The sequence below is a fragment of the Oncorhynchus mykiss genome, chromosome 5 (genome assembly GCF_057628025.1).
Source record: "Oncorhynchus mykiss isolate SJ-2025 chromosome 5, ASM5762802v1, whole genome shotgun sequence".
NCBI lineage: Eukaryota > Metazoa > Chordata > Actinopteri > Salmoniformes > Salmonidae > Oncorhynchus > Oncorhynchus mykiss.
Window position 1 is genome coordinate 86,073,139 of NC_143026.1, and position 21,409 is coordinate 86,094,547.

Here is a 21,409-nt window from a genome sequence, read left to right on the forward strand (position 1 = left end):
TTTGTTCTTAAGTGACTTGCCTAGTTAAATTTTTTAAATATAAACACCTATATAAACAGCTATATAAACAACCCTATGTCACATCCCCCAATATGTTACAAATCACAGGATATAAACCCATCATAAGAACTATCCCATGAATCTTATCAGAGTGAGTAATCACATGGTTAGCCTTATTAAGTTATATGTTATGAGCTGTATTCAAGGGATACCTCAAGATTTTGGCAACAAGGCCCTTTATCTACTTCCCCAGAGTCAGATGAACTCATGGATATCATTTGTATGTCTCTGCATGCAGTTTGAAGGAAGTAGCCAATTAACCCTAGCACAATTGCTAACTAGTATTAGCACAATGGCTGGAAGTCTCTGGTAACTGCTGGCGTGCAATGACTGGAACTCTATGGTATAGACTTCATCTAGAGGTCGAAAGAAACAAACCTGTTTAGGCCAGGTGCTGGTTTGCGGAGTAGAACACCTGTTTAGGCGAGGTGCTGGCTAGCGGAGTAAAACACCTGTTTAGGCGAGGCGCTGGCTAGCGGAGTAGAACACCTGTTTAGGCGAGGCGCTGGCTAGCGGAATAGAACACCTGTTTAGGCGAGGTGCTGGTTAGCAGAGAAGAACGCCTGTTTAGGCCAGGTGCTGGTTTGCGGAGTAGAACACCTGTTTAGGCGAGGCGCTGGCTAGCGGAGTAGAACACCTGTTTAGGCGAGGCGCTGGCTAGCGGAATAGAACACCTGTTTAGGCGAGGTGCTGGCTAGCAGAGAAGAACACCTGTTTAGGCCAGGCGCTGGCTAGCGGAGTAGAACACCTGTTTAGGCGAGGCGCTGGCTAGCGGAGTAGAACACCTGTTTAGGCGAGGTGCTGGCTAGCGGAATAGAACACCTGTTTAGGCGTTGTTCTGGTTAGCGGAGTAGAACACCTGTTTAGGCGAGGCGCTGGCTAGCGGAGTAGAACACCTGTTTAGACCAGGTGCTGGTTAGCGGAGTAGAACACCTGTTTAGGCCAGGTGCTGGTTAGCGGAGTAGAACACCTGTTTAGGCGAGGCGCTGGCTAGCGGAGTAGAACACCTGTTTAAGCGAGGTGCTGGCTAGCGGAATAGAACACCTGTTTAGGCGAGGTGCTGGTTAGCGGAGTAGAACACCTGTTTAGGCGAGGTGCTGGCTAGCGGAGTAGAACACCTGTTTAAGCGAGGTGCTGGCTAGCGGAATAGAACACCTGTTTAGGCGAGGTGCTGGTTAGCGGAGTAGAACACCTGTTTAGGCGAGGCGCTGGCTAGCGGAGTAGAACACCTGTTTAGGCCAGGTGCTGGTTAGCGGAGTAGAACACCTGTTTAGGCGAGGCGCTGGCTAGCAGAGTAGAACACCTGTTTAGGCGAGGCGCTGGCTAGCGGAATAGAACACCTGTTTAGGCAAGGTGCTGGCTAGTGGAGTAGAACACCTGTTTAGGCGAGGTGCTGGCTAGAGGAGTAGAAACTACCTCGAACTTCCTAAATACTGGATGCAGAGACAAAAATCTCTGAAGTGTGTTTACAGGCTTTTAAATGAACTCTGATTTCTCCAGTGATTCCCAAATCTTCCATAACAAAGCCATCACCTACAGAGAGATGAACCTGGAGAAGAGTCCCCTAAGCAAGCCGGTCCTGGGGCTCTGTACACAAACACAAACACACCCTACAGAGCCCCAGGACAACAGCACAATTAGACCCAACCAAATCATGAGAAAACAAAAAGATAATTACTTGACACATTGGAAAGAATTAACAAAAAACCAGAGCAAACTAGAATGCTATTTGGCCCTACACAGAGTACACAGCGGCAGAATACCTGACCACTGTGACTGATCCAAAATTAAGGAAAGCTTTGACTATGTACAGACTCAGTGAGCATAGCCTTGCTATTGAGAAAGGCCGTCGTAGGCAGACATGGCTCTCAAGAGAAGACAGGCTATGTGCTCACTGCCCACAAAATGAGGTGGAAACTGAGCTGCACTTCCTAACCTCCTGCCCAATGTATGACCATATTAGAGAGACATATTTCCCTCAGATTACACAGATCCACTAAGAATTCGAAAACAAATCCAATTTTGATAAACTCCCATATCTACTGGGTGAAATACCACAGTGTGCCATCACAGCAGCAAGATTTGTGACCTGTTGCCACAAGAAAAGGGCAACCAGTGAAGAACAAACACCATTGTAAACCCATATTTATGCTTATTTATTTTATCTTGTGTACTTTAACCATTTGTACATTGTTAAAACACTGTATATATATATATATATATATATATATATATAAAATATGACATTTGTTAATGTCTTTATTGTTTTGAAACTTCTGTATGTGTAATGTTTACTGTTAATTTTTATTGTTTATTTCACTTTTGTATATTATCTACCTCACTTGCTTTGGCAATGTTAACACGTTTCCCATGCCAATAACGCCCCCTGATTTGAATTGAATTGAGAGGAGAGAGAGCGAGATCTAGAGAGAGAGAGAGGAGAGAGAGCGATCTAGAGAGAGAGAGAGAGAGAGGAGAGAGAGCGAGATCTAGAGAGAGAGAGAGAGAGAGAGGAGAGCGAGAGAGAGATAGAGAGAGCGAGAGATCTAGAGAGAGCAGAGAGAGCGAGATCTAGAGAGAGAGAGAGAGAGAGAGGAGAGCGAGAGAGAGATAGAGAGAGCGAGAGATCTAGAGAGAGCAGAGAGAGAGAGAGAAAAGGAGAAAGAGAGAGAACGAAAGAACAAATGATATAGTCAGCTACGAGTACAATAACACTCAACCCAAACAACTCTGCTCTGCCTAAACTATCCCAGGTTTGGATAATTGAGCCTCAGTGATCTTTGTTCTTCTTTCTTCTCATAAGCTGAGTTAATAAGCTCAGTAAAACAGGAAATTGAGAAGTTGAGTGTTACTAGATAAGAGCTTCTCTGAATGATATTCTGCCAACAACTGCATCACACACTATTCATTTATTAATATTTTTGGCATGGCCTATTATAGTGATAAGGGATTGGAATTTGATTAAGAGTAGATCAGTTTTACTGATAGCTAATGTCTGCTCTCTCTGGCAATTGCTGCCTCCCTGACCTTCAACTGTCACTTCAGTTTTTGTACTAATATGTATGTATGAGTCAATAAGAGCCAAGGAAGACATCTCCTTTGACGAGGCCATTGACGTCAACATGGAAGGTTTCAACTACACACACAAACATATACAATCACACACGACACGCATTCTTGCTCGGTTCCACACACACACACGTACGCATGCATGCACACTCACACTATTCCTTGAGGTCTGAAAGCCACATGAGTAATACAATCCTAATGCACTCATAACTGAGAGTATCCATCAATATCGATCGATAAGGCCCCTGACCAAGAAATCTATCTCAATGTTGCTGCTGCTGTCAGAGCTAATGGTTCAGATAGGACTTCTTAATTAGGCTGGGTTGGACAGGACTTCTTAATTAGACTGGGTTGGACAGGACTTCTTAATTAGACTGGGTTGGACAGGACTTCTTAATTAGACTGGGTTGGACAGGACTTCTTAATTAGACTGGGTTGGACAGGACTTCTTAATTAGACTGGGTTGGACAGGACTTCTTAATTAGACTGGGTTGGACAGGACTTCTTAATTAGACTGGGTTGGACAGGACTTCTTAATTAGACTGGGTTGGACAGGACTTCTTAATTAGACTGGGTTGGACAGGACTTCTTAATTAGACTGGGTTGGACAGGACTTCTTAATTAGACTGGGTTGGACAGGACTTCTTAATTAGACTGGGTTGGACAGGACTTCTTAATTAGACTGGGTTGGACAGGACTTCTTAATTAGACTGGGTTGGACAGGACTTCTTAATTAGACTGGGTTGGACAGGACTTCTTAATTAGACTGGGTTGGACAGGACTTCTTAATTAGGCTGGGTTGGACAGGACTTCTTAATTAGGCTGGGTTGGACAGGACTTCTTAATTAGGCTGGGTTGGACAGGACTTCTTAATTAGACTGGGTTGTACAGGACTTCTTAATTAGACTGGGTTGGACAGGACTTCTTAATTAGGCTGGGTTGGACAGGACTTCTTAATTAGGCTGGGTTGGACAGGACTTCTTAATTAGGCTGGGTTGGACAGGACTTCTTAATTAGGCTGGGTTGGACAGGACTTCTTAATTAGGCTGGGTTGGACAGGACTTCTTAATTAGACTGGGTTGGACAGGACTTCTTAATTAGGCTGGGTTGGACAGGACTTCTTAATTAGGCTGGGTTGGACAGGACTTCTTAATTAGACTGGGTTGGACAGGACTTCTTAATTAGACTGGGTTGGACAGGACTTCTTAATTAGGCTAGGTTGGACAGGACTTCTTAATTAGGCTGGGTTGGACAGGACTTCTTAATTAGGCTGGGTTGGACAGGACTTCTTAATTAGGCTGGGTTGGACAGGACTTCTTAATTAGGCTGGGTTGGACAGGACTTCTTAATTAGGCTGGGTTGGACAGGGCCCAGCCATGCAGACACTTCATATCATTGATATGAAATCTATTGCAGAGGCCTTGAGCTGTGCACTTTTTCTACTCCATCCGATTCAAGGTGAGTTCTTGTGAGGAGATTACAGTACGTTCACAGTGACAACTTCTGGCGTGTTTTAATGAATGAGTTTTAAAACAGTAAAAACGCAGTCTAACTTTACTTAGATGTTAATAAAAGGCTATGCTCTTCAGACATCATCATAGTAATCATAACAAACTTGACTTATGAAACAGGCTTTAAAAGGGAATCGCTGTCACGCTTGTGATATTTTGTTTCTGTTGCTGAGAACACATGGAACACAGAACAAGGGAAACCCTTTGTTAGAGGGGACTACATTAAACCAACACAACCCTTGGCCTGTCACACACACACATCAGCTGTTTTACCCACAGACAGGCACACAAGGACACACAACCCTGTGAGAGAAGAGTCAGTGGGAATCCATATCAAATGCAACTCCCATTGCGTAACCAACAGCCAAAACCAACTGAAGGGTAAACTCCACAGTTATGCAAGCGCAACAGATGAGATAGTGTGATAATTGTTGCATTGGGAGAGGAAACTTTGCCTGCAGCAGACCTTTACATGCTGGGACAAATGTGTCAAACACTTTCACAATGTTTGAGCTGCACTTGATGTAGTTCGCCCAGATGCCAGTACAATTAAACTATTGTAATAGCCCAAAAAGTGCAAACTCCAAGCTAAATCAAGCACATCTCAATAATCAGATTTGATTTCTATGCATTTGACCCAGGCCTGGTATTGGGTGACTTAATGTACCACCTGAATGTCCCGTGGTTTGTACCAAATGATAAATGTTGAGTGAACCCACCCAGTTCATAACTAACCAGAATTAACAGCTAGGAACCAAAGGTCAATCAATGTCTGTTATCAGAAATCCTGAACTCTGCCAAACAAACACCTTATATTCCTTTTGGACTTCTTTATATACTAAAGGCAGGTGTGAAAGTAAGCCAATACGGTCCGGCAAAATATATAGTGGGGGTACGCCGTACCCGTAAATCACAATAATTAACACAAAATGCCAAGGAAACTACAGCGTAGACGATTACGCCATTATCTAACATTACTGCATGTCAGCTGCATGAAAAATGTGTGGTACACGCTCTTAAATGTTCTTACAGTGGAGATGAGTGGCTGACACCGAGACATTGTGGAGAGCAATGTATGCACCAATTCAGGCTACAAGTGAAGGCCTAATGAAAATAGCAGAATGTCATTACAGTACACATTTAGGTGTTTTGTAACAGATGAGCAATGATTGGATACTGAAATTATTTTGAGTGGACAAAAGCGCGCGGGTAGCCTACAGGAGGGCTTTTTTGAAGTGATTGTTTTACAAACAGATTTAAACATGACTGGTTGTGTTTACGTTACATTAAAAGGTAATATATGTTAAAAGTTATATGACAAATGTACTAGGACTACCAGGCCCACAGAAATCCTATGAAATGAATAGAGATTCTATAAGTAATTCTATGATTACACCGAGGCTATAAAGAAAGTGTTTGCATGCATCACCTTGCACACACAGGGAGAACGTAGCGGTAAGAAATTAAATCTACCTTCACACCTGAATAAAGGTACTGGAGTAGATTCCATTTGGATTATTAATCTCACATTGACTACCGTAATGGGTTTTATATACCAATTTTACAATGAAATGATATTAGTTGAAGAAGCCTCTGGACTTCACAAGGATAAACCAGATCATACATTCTGCCACCGGTTTAATCTTGGTAAAGCTCATCTAAACCTCTGAAGTGAAGAGCATACAGTAGAAATAGCTTCCACCATTGGGTTACATGAGACCAGGATTTATTATCGTATGATCTTTCTGGACTGAACTGGAGGAACCCTTTGGGCGTAGTCCTCATCAGTCTGTTAGTAAAACAAATGTTAAGTTCTCTTCTTAGGTCTTTTAAGGATTGCTTACGCAACAAGCAGTCAGTTTATCTCTCTATCTCGACAGTGCCTCTCATCAGAGCACTAATCTATCACACATTTTAGGGCAAATCCCTATTACTGATGAAACTGGTAGAAACCGGAAATCTATAGGAAGTCAAGTACATCTAACCAGTATATGTGGCAGTCACAAATGACTAGCTGAGAGAGCTAGGTTCTGGGATACAGAGAAGGATCAGAAGACTGCCGTTTCTTCCCCATCGCCCAGCCAATAAAGCTTGGTTAAACCAGTGAATGCTGCGCCCATGGTGTCACACACACACACCCACCTATAGGCTATTATATATGAGCTCCTTACTGATGCTGCTGGTGGACTCATTTACCTCTGGGATTCTGAGATCAGAAGACAGAGGCTGGGCCAATTAGAGAGAAAACAGGCTGTTTGTTTGGCATTAGAAAGACAGGAAGAGAATCCACATTAAAGACTGTAGAGGCATGTTAAATAACCCTGAGGTCTAAACAGTAAATGTGTGGCGTGAAAGCGATTGATTCTTCTAACCCAGGTTAGAGGGGATGGCATTTGAAGTGTAACTATACCCTTCTTATGAATGTAACTGTAATCCATCCAGTCTTATTGGTACAACCTTTTATTGTGAGAGGCATTGGACAGCTTTTAAACACGTGTATCCAACCCGGGTAGTCCGTGGAGACTAAAAAGCATATTACTGTAGCTCACAGAACTAAACGCTGGGCTCTGGGAGCTAACACCAGTCTTCAGGTCTATTAACGCAGGGATAGTTCACTCATCCACCTCTGCTAGACTTCACAACCTCTGTAACCCCCAGCAGCTGTTTGATTCAAGTCACGGCACCAATGTGACCAACCATATATCGATAATACTTAAACTTGGTAGGGCATGAATGCTAAATGTCACGTTATCACAAATCTCAAAGCAAACAATACATTTTCCATTGGATGCAGCAATACACCTTTAAATTTTTTTTACCTTTATTTAACTAGGCAAGTCAGTTAAGAACAAATTCTTATTTACAATGACGGCCTACACCGGCCAAACCCAGACGACGCTGGGCCAATTGTGTGCCACCCTATGGGACTCCCAATCACAGCCGGTTGTGATACAGCCTGGATTCAAACCAGGGTGTCTGTAGTGACACCTCTTGCACTGAGATACAGTGCCTTAGACCGCTGTGCCACTCGGGAGCCCTACATTACATGGAGACACTAGTCAGATCCAAAATAGTCCTGCTGACCAAACCTTTGACCAATACATGTCCTGTATGTGGAGAGCCATCATGATTACCAGGAGGTTTACAGATCTCCAACTGGTGTGGACTGGGCCCATTAGCAGCCTCAGAGCCCAGCAGAGGTGACTGATGCGATACGACATGGGCTTTCACTGAGCCCGTCCGACCGTCAAACACGCTGTCACCACACAGACAACATGGAACCACACAGTCAGTCTGCAGCCCACGGTACCCATAAATACTGTTTATATTCAGTCTTCTTTATTAGGGTACACAATTAAGTAAACAGGCAGTAAAAACCCCCCTGTCCATAGCCTGCTGTTTGTACATGCATAACTTATTGGTGTAAGGGTATGTAGTTTATAATGTGGACATACTCATACGGCATATGGGGAAAAGATGATGAGGAAATTATGGGGAAGAGATTGGATTGACATGCATTGCACTAATCTGCGCCAATAGTTCTCTGCCTAGGAATTATGACTGTTTCAATGAATGCATCTATTTTCACTGGTCAGATGATGACATCCACATGCCTCCTCATTACTGAATGTGCTCTAGTACTGTTTGCAAACAGGAAATCACAGACTACAACCCAATATCTGTTGACAGCTCACATCTGACTAGACAGCTGTCAGTATTACCCATATCAAAGGTTTTGGTAGAAAACAGTTTTTATAAAGAATCGCATTTTCCATCACACATCATGTAGCTAGAGAACTATGCTCATAATGTACTCTATTGTTATAACAGACAAATGTTGTACTTCTGCCAGGAATCAGGACATAAATTAAAACTTAAGTTGGACAGTGGTCCTCGCGTGACCATATCTGGTCGTCTTTCCAGGGCGTTTCCATTCTGATGATGGCTAATCACACATCCCTTCCTTTGTATAGGCTACCGTTACATCGTAGCCATACGACCTCGATATGGCGCTCTGACAGTGATACATATTCCATGCATCATGAACCAAAGATGACAACAGTAGACCATAGATTTATAGATCCATACTTGAAATAAGCACATGGTCAACAGTCATGTTTTTCTAAAATAAATAGATACTATATTTACCTCTTTCCTTCTGCTCTCTGCCCCGGGTCTGGTGATCAGAGCCGTGTCACCGCAAACCACAGCAGCATCCTCCACGAACACACAGTCCGGGAGAGACTCGTCGGCGGGGAGTTCAATCACCTCCAGCCCGAGTTTCTGCTTCAGAACCCCGACGTATACCTCATGTTCTCTCTGAGCTTTCTCCAGGTCCACGTCCGAAACGTTCATCCTCAGTGCCTCTTTAGCAAGGGAAGAGGGGATAGCTCGAACAACGGCGTGAGTGAAGTTACCAAAATCTGCCATCACACCAGCCATGTTCCGTTGATTGTTGTTATCCACAAATTGCTCAAACAAATAGCTCGAACAGTAGGCTATTCTAAATATATGAGAGCGAATGTTGTGGGTGTCTCTCTGTTGATTTAGCTTTGTTCGTTTTTTATTCTTTTGGTTCTTTTTTTATTTACTAAACTGACAGCTCAACTCAAACAGGCAACAAACAAGAGACAACGGTTTGATGACGTGCATTAACGTACAATCACGTGAACGAATGTAACCCGCTAGTATCGTTTCCCGGTGAAGCCACAGCTCAGCCCGACATGTGAGAGACAATGTGGCTCGTAAACAGCACAATCAGATTGAGACGCTCTGGCTGGCGCTCAGTTACTTTGTAACAACTTTCTATTACTTTGTAACATGTTCTATCATCGACGAACAAATGGGTTACAAACTCACCACAATGTCTTTACATAAAAGAATGTCAGTTAAGGCTAGTGCATAATCATTAATCAAACCGTTATTAAAATGTAGGCTACAGCCACGTGAGTGTTTCACAGTCTTTTCATTCAAATAGCAAATCTTTATTAATGTGTACATTTCATAACCATATTTTGCAAAAGTTGATTTAAAGATCATGGTCACTGTCATCTCTGGCGTATTATTGCAATAGGCCTGCCTACCTGCCAGTTTAGCAAGTGCCAATGCCAAAGCAAAACAAAATACAATTTTCTGTAATTTTTTCATGTAAGATACATTTATATGGGTGTTATGAAACCATTGAGCTCTCAACCATTGACAGTAATTTCCTGACAATAACCCCTCCTCCACCATCAGTCAGACATCGGAGATTCCCAAAGATTGGAAAGCAGCTGCGGTCATCCCCCTCTTCAAAGAGGGGGAGACTCTTGACCCAAACTGCTACAGACCTCTATCTATCCTACCCTGCCTTTCTAAGGTCTTCGAAAGCCAAGTCAACAAACAGATTACCGACAATTTCGAATCTCACCATACCTTCTCTGCTATGCAATCTGGTTTCAGAGCTGGTCATGGGTGCACCTCAGCCACGCTCAAGGTCCTAAACGATATCTTAACCGCCATCGATAAGAAACATTACCGTGCAGCCGTATTCATTGATCTGGCCAAGGCTTTCAACTCTGTCAATCACCACATCCTCATCGGCAGACTCGACAGCCTTGGTTTCTCAAATGATTGTTGATTGACAGAGATTGGTTCACCAACTACTTCTATGATAGAGTTCAGTGTGTCAAATCCGAGGGTCTGCTGTCCGGACCTCTGGCAGTCTCTATGGGGGTGCCACAGGGTTCAATTCTTGGACCGACTCTCTTCTCTGTATACATCAATGATGTCGCTCTTGCTTCAATGCCATACAACTCTCCTTCCGTGGCCTCTAATTGCTCTTAAATACAAGTAAAACTAAATGCATGCTCTTCAACCGATCGCTGCCTGCACCTGCCCGCCTGTCCAACATCACTACTCTGGACGGCTCTGACATAGAATACGTGGACAACTACAAATACCTAGGTGTCTGGTTAGACTGTAAACTCTCCTTCCAGACCCACATCAAACATCTCCAATCAAAAGTTAAATCTAGAATTGGCTTCTTATTTTGCAACAAAGCATCCTTCACTCATGCTGCCAAACATAACCTTGTAAAACTGACCATCCTACCAATCCTCGACTTTGGCGATGTCATTTACAAAATAGCCTCCAATACCCTACTCAACAAATTGGATGCAGTCTATCACAGTGCAATCCGTTTTGTCACCAAAGCCCCATATACTACCCACCATTGCGACCTGTACGCTCTCGTTGGCTGGCCCTCGCTTCATACTCGTCACCAAACCCACTGTCATCCATGTCATCTACAAGACCCTGCTAGGTAAAGTCCCCCCTTATCTCAGCTCGCTGGTCACCATAGCATCACCCACCTGTAACATGCGCTCCAGCAGGTATATCTCTCTGGTCACCCCCAAAACCAATTCTTTCTTTGGCCGCCTCTCCTTCCAGTTCTCTGCTGCCAATGACTGGAACGATCTACAAAAATCTCTGAAACTGGAAACACTTACCTCCCTCACTAGCTTTAAGCACCAGCTGTCAGAGCAGCTCACAGATTACTGCACCTGTACATAGCCCACCTATAATTTAGCCCAAACAACTACCTCTTTCCCTACTGTATTTATTTATTTTGCTCCTTTGCACCCCATTATTTTTATTTCTACTTTGCACATTCTTCCACTGCAAATCTACCATTCCGGTGTTTTACTTGCTACATTGTATTTACTTTGCCACCATGGCCTTTTTTTGCCTTTACCTCCCTTAACTCACCTCATTTGCTCACATCGTATATAGACTTGTTTATACTGTATTATTGACTGTATGTTTGTTTTACTCCATGTGTAACTCTGTGTTGTTGTATGTTTCGAACTGCTTTGCTTTATCTTGGCCAGGTCGCAATTGTAAATGAGAACTTGTTCTCAACTTGCCTACCTGGTTAAATAAAGGTAAAAAAAAAAAAAATCCCTGCTAAGAACAAAGCGCTTCTTTGACAAGCTATTCCAAGCCATGGTGCATTTCCACTACGGACTTACGCCAGTGGTTTACCCAAAAGGCTCAGACTCAATGGGCCATGGCCTCAGTGAACCTGCTCTGACTTGGAGTACTTTTCAGCTGTTAAGACATGGTTTAACACTTTCCACCATTAACACCTTCTCACAAAGAACTGTCTTGATGATGCAGAGGTTGTTGATTCTGCTCTTCACAAGTCCTCAGTGTCAGCCCCAGCTATACAGAAACAAAGTTACCAAAAAATAAAGCTAGAGCTTACATTACCATAATCACTTGTGACACACTGGTGCTGCACTGGAAAAAACACACCACTTTCCTATACAGTTACCTAATGGGGTTGAGTACAGCATACCCCAGCATATCATCACAGTGTACGGCAATAATGGAACTACATATATTCACAGTGAACAAAACACATATTTATGAATGAATGGAATAACAGATTTCACATCCAAACTGAAATATGGACAAAGCACATATTTATGTTATATTGGTCGTCTTAATATAACAGTTGAAATCGGAAGTTTACACACACCTTAGCCAAATACATTTAAACTCAGTTTTTCACAATTCCTAACATTTAATCCTAGTAAAAAGTCCCTTTCTTAGGTCAGTTAGGATCACCACGTTATTTTAAGAATGTGAAATGTCAGAATAATAGTAGAGAGAATTATTTATTTCAGATTTGATTTTTTTCATCACATTCCCAGTTGGGTCAGAAGTTTACATACACTCAATTAGTATTTGGTAGCATTGCCTTTCAATTGTTAAACTTAGGTCAAACGTTTTGGGTAGCCTTCCACAAGCTTTTCACAATAAGTGGGGTGAATTTTGGCCCATTCCTCCTGACAGAGCTGGTGTAACTGAGTCAGGTTTGTAGGCCTCATTCCTCCTGACAGAGCTGGTGTAACTGAGTCAGGTTTGTAGGCCTCTTTGCTCACACATGCTTTTTCAGTTCTGCCCACAAATTTTCTATGCGATTGAGGTCAGAGCTTTGTGATGGCCACTCCAATACCTTGATTTTGTTGTCCTTAGCCATTTTGCCACAACTTTGGAAGTATGCTTGGGGTCATTGTCCATTTGGAAGACACATTTGCGACCATGCTTTAACTTCCTGACTGATGTCTTGAGATGTTGCTTCAATATATCCACATAATTTTCCATCCTCATGATGCCTTCAATTTTGTGAAGTGCACCAGTCCCTCCTGCAGCAAATCACCTCCACAACATGATGCTGCCACCCGGTGCTTCACGGTTGGGATGGTGTTCTTCGGCTTGCCAGCCTCCCCCTTTTTCCTCCAAACATAACAATGGTCATTATGGCCCAACAGTTTTATTTTTTTCATCAGACCAGAGGACATTTCTCCAAAAGGTTTGATATTTGTCCTTTTTTATGGCGGTTTTGGAGCAGTGGCTTCTTCCTTGCTGGGCGGCCTTTCAGGTTATGTCGATATAGGACTCGTTTTACTGTGGATATAAATACTTTTGTACCTGTTTCCTCTAGCATCTTCACAAGGTCCTTTGCTGTTGTTCTGGGATTGATTTGCGCTTTTCGCACCAAATTATGTTAATCTCTAGGAGACAGAACGCGTCTCCTTCCTGAGCGGTATGACAGCTGCGTGGTCCCATGGTGTTTATACTTTTGCACTATTGTTTGTACAGATGAACGTGGTACCTTCAAGCGTTTGGAAATTGCTCCCAAGGATGAACTAGACTTGTGGAGGTCTACAATTGTCTTTCTGAGGTCCTGGCTGATTTCCTTTGATTTCCCCATGATGTCAAGCAAAGAGGCACTGAGTTTGAAGGTAGGCCTTGAAATACAGTGGGGCAAAAAAGTATTTAATCAGCCACCAATTGTGCAAGTTCTCCCACTTAAAAAGATGAGAGAGGCCTGTAATTTTCATCATAGGTACAATTCAACTATGACAGACAAAATAAGAAAAAAAATCCAGAAAATCACATTGTAGGATTTTTTATGAATTTATTTGCAAATTATGGTGAAAAATAAGTATTTGGTCATCTACAAACAAGCAAGATTTCTGGCTCTCACAGACCTGTAACAACTTCTTTAAGAGACTCCTCTGTCCTCCACTCGTTACCTGTATTAAAAGACACCTGTCCACAACCTCAAACAGTCACACTCCAAACTCCACTCTGGCCCAGACCAAAGAGCTGTCAAAGGACACCAGAAACAAAAGTGTTGACCTGCACCAGGCTGGGAAGACTGAATATGCAATAGGTAAGCAGCTTGGTTTGAAGAAATCAACTGTGGGAGCAATTATTAGGAAATGGAAGACATACAAGACCACTGATAATCTCCCTCGATCTGGGGCTCCACACAAGATCTCACCCCGTGGGGTCAAAATGATCACAAGAACGGTGAGCAAAAATCCCAGAACCACACGGGGGGACCTAGTGAATGACCTGCAGACAGTTGGGACCAAAGTAACAAAGCCTACCATCAGTAACACACTACGCCACCAGGGACTCAAATCTTGCAGTGCCAGACGTGTCCCCCTGCTTAAGCCAGTACATGTCCAGGCCCGTCTGAAGTTTGCTAGAGAGCATTTGGATGATTGGGAGAATGTCATATGGTCAGATGAAACCAAAATATAACTTTTTGGTAAAAACTCAACTCGTCGTGTTTGGAGGACAAAGAATGCTGAGTTGCATCCAAAGAACACCTGAAGCATGAGGGTGGAAACATCAAGCTTTGGGGCTGTTTTTCTGCAAAGGGACCAGGACGACTGATCCGTGTAAAGGAAAGAATGAACGGGGCCATGTATCGTGAGATTTTGACTGAAAACCTCCTTCCATCAGCAAGGGCATTGAAGATGAAACGTAGCTGGGTCTTTCAGCATGACAATGATCCCAAACACACCGCACGGGGAACGAAGGAGTGGCTTCGTAAGAAGCATTTCAAGGTCCTGGAGTGGCCTAGCCAGTCTCCAGATCTCAACCCCATAGAAAATCTTTGGAGGGAGTTGAAAGTCCGTGTTGCCCAGCAACAGCCCCAAAACATCACTGCTCTAGAAGAGATCTGCATAGAGGAATGGGCCAAAATACTAGCAACAGTGTGTGAAAACCTCGTGAAGACTTGCAGAAAACGTTTGACCTCTGTCATTGCCAACAAAGGGTATATAACAAAGTATTGAGATAAACTTTTGTTATTGACCAAATACTTATTTTCCACCATCATTTGCAAATAAATTCATTACAAATCCTACAATGTGATTTTCTGGATTTTTTTTCTAATTTTGTCTGTCATAGTTGAAGTGTACCTATGATGAAAATTACAGGCCTCTCTAATCTTTTTAATTGGGAGAACTTGCACAATTGGTGGCTGACTAAATACTTTTTTGCCCCACTGTACATCCACAGGTACACCCCCAATTGACTCAAATGATGTCAATTAGCCTATCAGAAGCTTCTAAAGCTGTGACATCATTTTCTGGAATTTTCCAAGCTGTTTAAAGGCACAGTCTACATAGTATATGTAAACTTCTGACCCACTGGAATTGTGAAACAGTGAATTGTAAGTGAAATAATATGTCTGTAAACAATAGTTGGAAAAATTACTTGTGTCATGCACACAGTAGTTGTCCTAACCGACTTGCCAAAACTATAGTTTGTTCACAAGAAATTTGTGGGAGTGGTTGATTTTTTTTCACAGATTTTTTCGCTGATTTTTTTTCACAGATTTTTTCGCTGATTTTTTAAAGACAGGAGCACACAACAAACATCCGTTACGATTGTAGGTAAAACAGGCTCAGGAATAGAAACATTACCATGGAACAAGAGCTAACTAGTGACTAAGCTGAGAGAGTGTACATAAGATCACCTCATAATTCACTGGGCTTCCGTCCCAGAGTTCCATGAGCTGACCTGGAAAGGAAACTTCACAACGCCCACTGCAAAATGCAGTTATGACACATACGTTGACAAAATATGTTATTGTTATCCTTTGTTTGAACAGGCAAACAGCCTATCATATTGGTCCTGTTCTGTTTTATACTAGTGTATAGGACAATAGACTAGGATGCAGTGAGTAAAGAAAATAAAAGCAGAGCCATTGCCACTTTCTCATAAGGGGGGGGGGGGGGGGGGGGGGCAGGGAAGAGGTGGGTGGAAAATATGATGATTGCCATTAAACATTACTACATGGATACGCATGTCCAGCCCTGGTTGCCTGGCGATGTTTACAGAATGGGTAGTTACGGAATGAATATCGTTATGGGATGTTATTCCATGGTTCCATGGCGCCCAATGACAGTACTGTTTCCTATAACATAGTATTCCCTCATAAGGGAATAGGAAAGAATCAGAACAACATGCCTGGCAGAGCAGAACAATGATAATCAGAAGCATCTCACTGAGCTCATGGGGTTAAACTCAACACAGAGGGACTAAGTAATGAGGTCAGAGGTCATATTGGATATGGTAATGGCAGGATGGCACAGGATACATTTGACATTAAGGGCCAATTGATGTTTGGGAAACAAGCGTCATCACTATCATTTGAATCAGATGACATAAGTATTACTTAGGGCTAGATGTGCAGTGTGCACACAACACAAACCTAATAAGCAAAACTCACATGGGCACATGTGCCACTTTGGGAGTCTGACACTCAAAATAGACACTTGATGATGCCAACTGTGAAGTGGTGACATAATGCCAGTGTCACATTTCATGAGCTTTAAATGTCTGTCTGGTTTAATCGATGAAGATTCACAAGCTTTTTGATGAATGACTAAAGATATACCCACAGACACCTCAAAAGGACTCAAACAATGAGGGAAAACAGTGACAATTAGGAAAATGTTGACAATATGTCAACAAACTTAACCATAGCATAACACCATCTAGTGTCTTAAACTGGAAGTATGAAAATGTAGACAATTGACAAAAATAAAGCTGGCATCAAGATACAACATAATCAATATCCGTTTAGTGGGTACCCAAATAATGATTATCAAGAAGTCGAACTTCCAACATCAGAACGACTCAATACTTCAATATATTTATACACCATAAGAACAAAGTGATAAAGTAATTGCGTATCCACAACATGTAAAAACAAACGGAATAGTAAAGTAAGTAAAAAAGACAAAAAAGTAAAAAAGACAAACTCACCGGAGGGAGATTATCCGTGGTCCTGACAACTATTCTCCGTTAGTTATTTGTTCAGCGCTCTCTCAGTATCACGTCATGTAAGTCTAAGTATAAAGTTACTCCAAAAAACATTTCCGACTCACGGGTTAAAAAAAACTTCAGGGATAGTATCAATAGGGTATTACTGTCATATCGTTCTCCGTTTAACTGTCATATTTTGGTTGCAAATAACCCCGTTTTCAACAATTTGTTTTTCCAGCATCACGTTTGTTTTCTTGGTCAAATCCTGTTTGCAATAATTTCTGATCTCTGAATTTCAAATTCCGATAAAATGTTACTTTGTTGAAAAGCAAATAATAGGACTATGAACTAGTTGGGTATGTTCTCCCCAAACCAACATCGTATGTGGAATATTGAATCACTGTTGTTGATTATTTTTTCAAAACGTGATGGACAGATTGCGTAAAACGTAAATTAACCCAAGGTGGAATACTAAGGAATTTCCTGCATGAAGAACATATTTAACAACCCTTTAAGCTGTCAGGAATGCTTTGTGGTTGGCTAGAGGGAGAAATATGTTAATAATGTAGGCTTCTGCCATACCAAATATGGCAACATTATTACGTCTGGAGTGTGGTTCGCATCTGGAAATGCTTAGAATGAAGGGGAGAGCAAGCCAAAAATAGAAGCCGTAAACTTTATTTCTCCCATTCCTCTCAAACGCGCACAGAATCTCCGAATTCCGGGACGTCTCTCCCCTAAACTGTGAACAGTTACAGTACATTTAGAATAACGGAAGTAATGTATTGATATAGGTGCTATAATAAGACTATGCTATAATATTCTCTGACAGAATGATCCTCATCATGAGAATCTCGCAACAAATTCAAGATAATTTACGAGGTGAAGCAGTGACAGCATGACAATATCATACCTTTTAATAGCTTTGGCAACTGTTGCATAAATGACCGCAATAAGAGGTTTTAAAATAATGTATAATATAAACCATCTATACACATGTTATAACACAGTAAACACCTATCAAAAGGAAGACGCAATGGAAAAGGCAATATTACAGTATTGTTTATTTTTCTTTTGAATATTATCTATCAATGCGAAGTCAAAATAAGTGGAAAAAAATCAATCCCACCTCTAAATGAAAGAAAATGTGTACCTCAACCCTTGGCTCATAACATAACAGCTGTGAACCTGTGAGAAAACCAATGAAGCAAAACAAAGGATAAAGGTAGATAGTAGAGACGGGAAAGGGCGAAGGGAAAAAAAATGTTCAGTTCTAGGGAAAAATGTATTTTTGAAAAAAGTTAGACAGGGTGGTGCTTCGATGGAAAACGCGCCAAGAAACATTCCTCGCATAGTTTTGGAACAGTTCAGCAGTCAGCCAACGACGACGTCAGCTTTCACTACAGTATAAAAGACGGGAGGTACTCTGCTTCAGCAGACTGCAACTTGCAACCAGAGCAACACTTATTAAGCCTCTACTCTCTAAAGAGACTAGAAAACAAACCAAATCGCTAGACGAGACGACTGACCGCTACACTTAGGATAAAAATACATTTGCAAAGACTGGGAGCAAGACATCGTAAAGGGAATAGCAAAATTAAAAATATATTTTATTTAATAGGCTACGCAACAAATAAAAAAACAAATATGTTCATTTTCTCCATCGTCGTGATATTAATTGGAACCTTCAATATGGTAAGTCATTTTCTCTAAACAATATTTCAGTTTAAAGTTGTATATGACTTGTTGTTATAACTTTGAATAGATCGGAACGAATACTAAGTGTATGCTTTATTGTCTGAGGAATACAATGTAAAGTTATCACACTGGTTTGGAAACCTGTTGCAATCACATCGTATATTAACGGCACCGTTTGAAAATACTAAATAAGCTACGTAAATACAACCTGAACATGTGGCTGTTTTACGATGTTGCTTACAAAGTATATATCATCATCGAACTCTGTTATCTGCGCAGGTTCTTTCCTCCTCTTCTTGCCCCTCGGTATGCGAGTGCCCGATGGAGCTGCCCAGGTGCGCGCCTGGTGTGAGCCTCGTAGTGGATAGCTGCGGGTGCTGCAAAGTCTGCGCGAGACAACTCAACGAGGACTGCAGTCTGACAGAGCCTTGCGACAACACCAAAGGACTCGAGTGCAACTTTGGGGCCAGCTTCGGTGCTATGCGTGGCATCTGCCGTGGTAGGTGCCTCTTTCCAACCCTGCTATGCTGTAAAAAGATTTTAGATGTGAATAATGCTAGTTTGGTAGTTTGCAACCTTGAGTAAATTAATATGGTAGAAAGAGAAGCTAGTGGTATTTTTACTTGAGGGAATAAGAGGACCATGTTATTTCAACTCTAAGGAATGTAACTCAGCACCTCAGTCTAAACTCTAAAGTACAAACATCCTGCTCTGGAAGAAAGTGACCCCCCCTCAGTGGTTCCTGTCCTCTGGCAGCCCTAGCCTTCTGAATCATTTTTACAGTTTAAACCAAGCCTCCCTCAGCCAGCCTCAGCCAGCATGTGATCTGTGATGTCTATAGCAGACACTAGTCTACTGAAAAGTGGAATAACAGCCATTTACCCCTCTCTTCTCCTCCACAGCTAAGTCAGAGGGAAGACCCTGTGAATACAACAGCAGGATTTACCAAAACGGAGAGAGCTTCCAGCCTAACTGCAAGCACCAGTGCACATGCATCGATGGGTCTGTGGGCTGCGTCCCCCTGTGCCCTCAGGAGCTCTCCCTGCCCAACCTGGGCTGTGCCAACCCAAGGCTGGTCAAGGTGGCAGGCCAGTGCTGCGAGGAGTGGGTATGTGATGACGGAAAGGACACTGACATAATTGACAAGCTGTTTGGCAAAGACAGCATGACTGAAGAGTCAGAGAGTGACCTCACCAACAGAAACGAGCTCATCGCCATTGTCAAGGGAGGACTCAAGTCTCTAGCTGGTAAGCAGCCTCTATCTAGCAGCAGCCATTTTGAATTTCTGCTTTCAAAAATGACATTTTCCTTTGCCTCAAATGTTGAAGCCCATACCAGACCAGTTTCTAACGTTTTCTTGCCTTTTCCTGCCTTTTCTCCTTACAGCTTTCAGAGTGCAGCCTGAGAGCCACATGTTTGAGAGTCAGAAGTGCATTGTCCAGACCACTCCTTGGTCCCAGTGCTCCAAGACCTGTGGCACAGGCATCTCCACCCGAGTCACCAACAACAACGGCGAGTGCAAGCTGGTTAAAGAGACACGCATCTGCGAAGTGCGGCAATGCACCCAGTCACCCTACTCCAGCCTTAAGGTAAGCTCCAGCCACCAAGACTAAACTGAAACATGGCATACAATCCAACAAAACCAACCAACACTGCTCAGCTTGTTTATGGAAAGTCTTGACTGACTGTTTCTCTCCCCTTGTTCCTCCAACAGAAAGGAAAGAAGTGCAGCAGAACCAAGAAGTCTACCCAGGCTCAGAAGTTCACCTATGCCGGCTGCTCCAGCCTGAAGAAGTACAGGTCCAAGTACTGTGGATCCTGTGTGGACGGCCGCTGCTGTTCCCCCCAGCAGACCCGCACCATCCGGGTCAAGTTCCACTGCGAGGACGGAGAGACCTTCAACAAGAACGTCATGATGATCGAGTCCTGCAAATGCACCTTCAACTGTCCCCATGCCAACGAAGCCTCCTACCCCTTCTACAGACTCTTCAACGACATCCACAAGTTCAGAGACTAAATCAAATCTGATTGTGCAGAGAGCCGACCCCTGAGAGATCCCAAAACAACAACATTGACAGCCAATGGTAGTCCATCTAAATGCAGGGGTCCAACTCAACTGCCAATGAACTATCAACTTCGTGTTGTAACTAGATTCCCAAGGAATTATAGGCTTGCATCATGAGGACTTTATGAAGTGCACTGTCTGCTGTGACCGAATCAGCATTCTAAATTAAGATTCGCTTCATACTACTGGAGCATCAGAGTAGCTTCGTTATGGAGCAAAATGTAAATTAACATGTGTAAATGACAATGTATGTTAATATCAATTAGTTGTGTATATTCGACGATAAGTACCAACCAGACATGACCCAAACAAACTTTAGACGTGTGTGTATGGATGTTGTTTGGATATGCAGATACGTAATTTAATTAAGTATAACATGATCTTGTAACCTAATGAACCAAGACACCACATGTTACCGTGGTTCCATACATGTTTGTGTTTTGTGGCAGCTAAGGACCTTCCCAAATTTATCAAGAAAGACAAAGTGAAACATATCAAATGAATGTTTTCATTATTGTTATTAATATTATTTATCAAATTGTAGCTACTTTATTTAGATTTGTGTCATACTGGAATAAATTGTAAAAATGATTTAATTTTATATGTTACAAAATAAAACAGATTTATTTATGAAATGTAAACACCATCTTCGTTTCCTTTGATCAAACTGAAGTTGGCTACCAACAACACTGTTTTGACTAAACTGAACATATTAATTGGGATTAGTAAACAAGTACACAACATACATGTAGAATCACATCTGGAGGGGAGGTCAAACAAAGTCCCCATATTTACTGGGAGGAACTCCAGTAGTTATACCATGGACAATCCCATACTATATACTCCAACAGAGCGATCGTTCAGGGCTGATCCGTTCTTA

At 42.3% G+C, this 21,409-nt stretch overlaps 2 protein-coding genes across 3 annotated transcripts in view; one reads left to right on the forward strand and one right to left on the reverse strand.

The window, feature by feature from the left end:
• ddah1 (dimethylarginine dimethylaminohydrolase 1) overlaps nt 1-17,304 on the reverse strand; it is a 148,292-nt gene extending 130,988 nt beyond the window's left edge. The window contains exon 1 of one of the 2 annotated variants that reach the window (XM_090236175.1): nt 16,767-17,304. Coding sequence is in view for 1 of the 2 variants with exons in the window: in XM_036978598.2 (XP_036834493.1) it covers nt 8,790-9,083 (294 nt within the window). In the remaining variant the exon portion in view is untranslated. Of the gene's footprint in view, nt 1-8,789; nt 9,985-16,766 lie in introns of those variants that run through there. The other variant, XM_036978598.2, reaches the window with a different exon arrangement.
• Nucleotides 17,305-18,069: 765 nt separating this feature from the next.
• ccn1 (cellular communication network factor 1) lies at nt 18,070-21,170 on the forward strand. The gene is made up of 5 exons (XM_021604590.3): nt 18,070-18,461; nt 18,744-18,963; nt 19,367-19,711; nt 19,851-20,053; nt 20,179-21,170. The coding sequence occupies exons 1-5, from the start codon at nt 18,414-18,416 to the stop codon at nt 20,479-20,481; spliced, it is 1,119 nt and encodes a 372-aa protein (XP_021460265.3). The 5' UTR covers nt 18,070-18,413; the 3' UTR covers nt 20,482-21,170.
• Nucleotides 21,171-21,409: the final 239 nt, after the last annotated feature.

Coding starts and splice junctions, on each gene's coding strand:
- ccn1 (XM_021604590.3), top strand. CDS start 18,414: ATGTTCATTTTCTCCATCGTCGTGATATTAATTGGAACCTTCAATATG. Junction 18,964..19,366: donor TATGCGTGGCATCTGCCGTG/GTAGGTGCCTCT, acceptor TCTCCTCCACAG/CTAAGTCAGAGGGAAGACCC. Junction 19,712..19,850: donor AGGACTCAAGTCTCTAGCTG/GTAAGCAGCCTC, acceptor TTCTCCTTACAG/CTTTCAGAGTGCAGCCTGAG.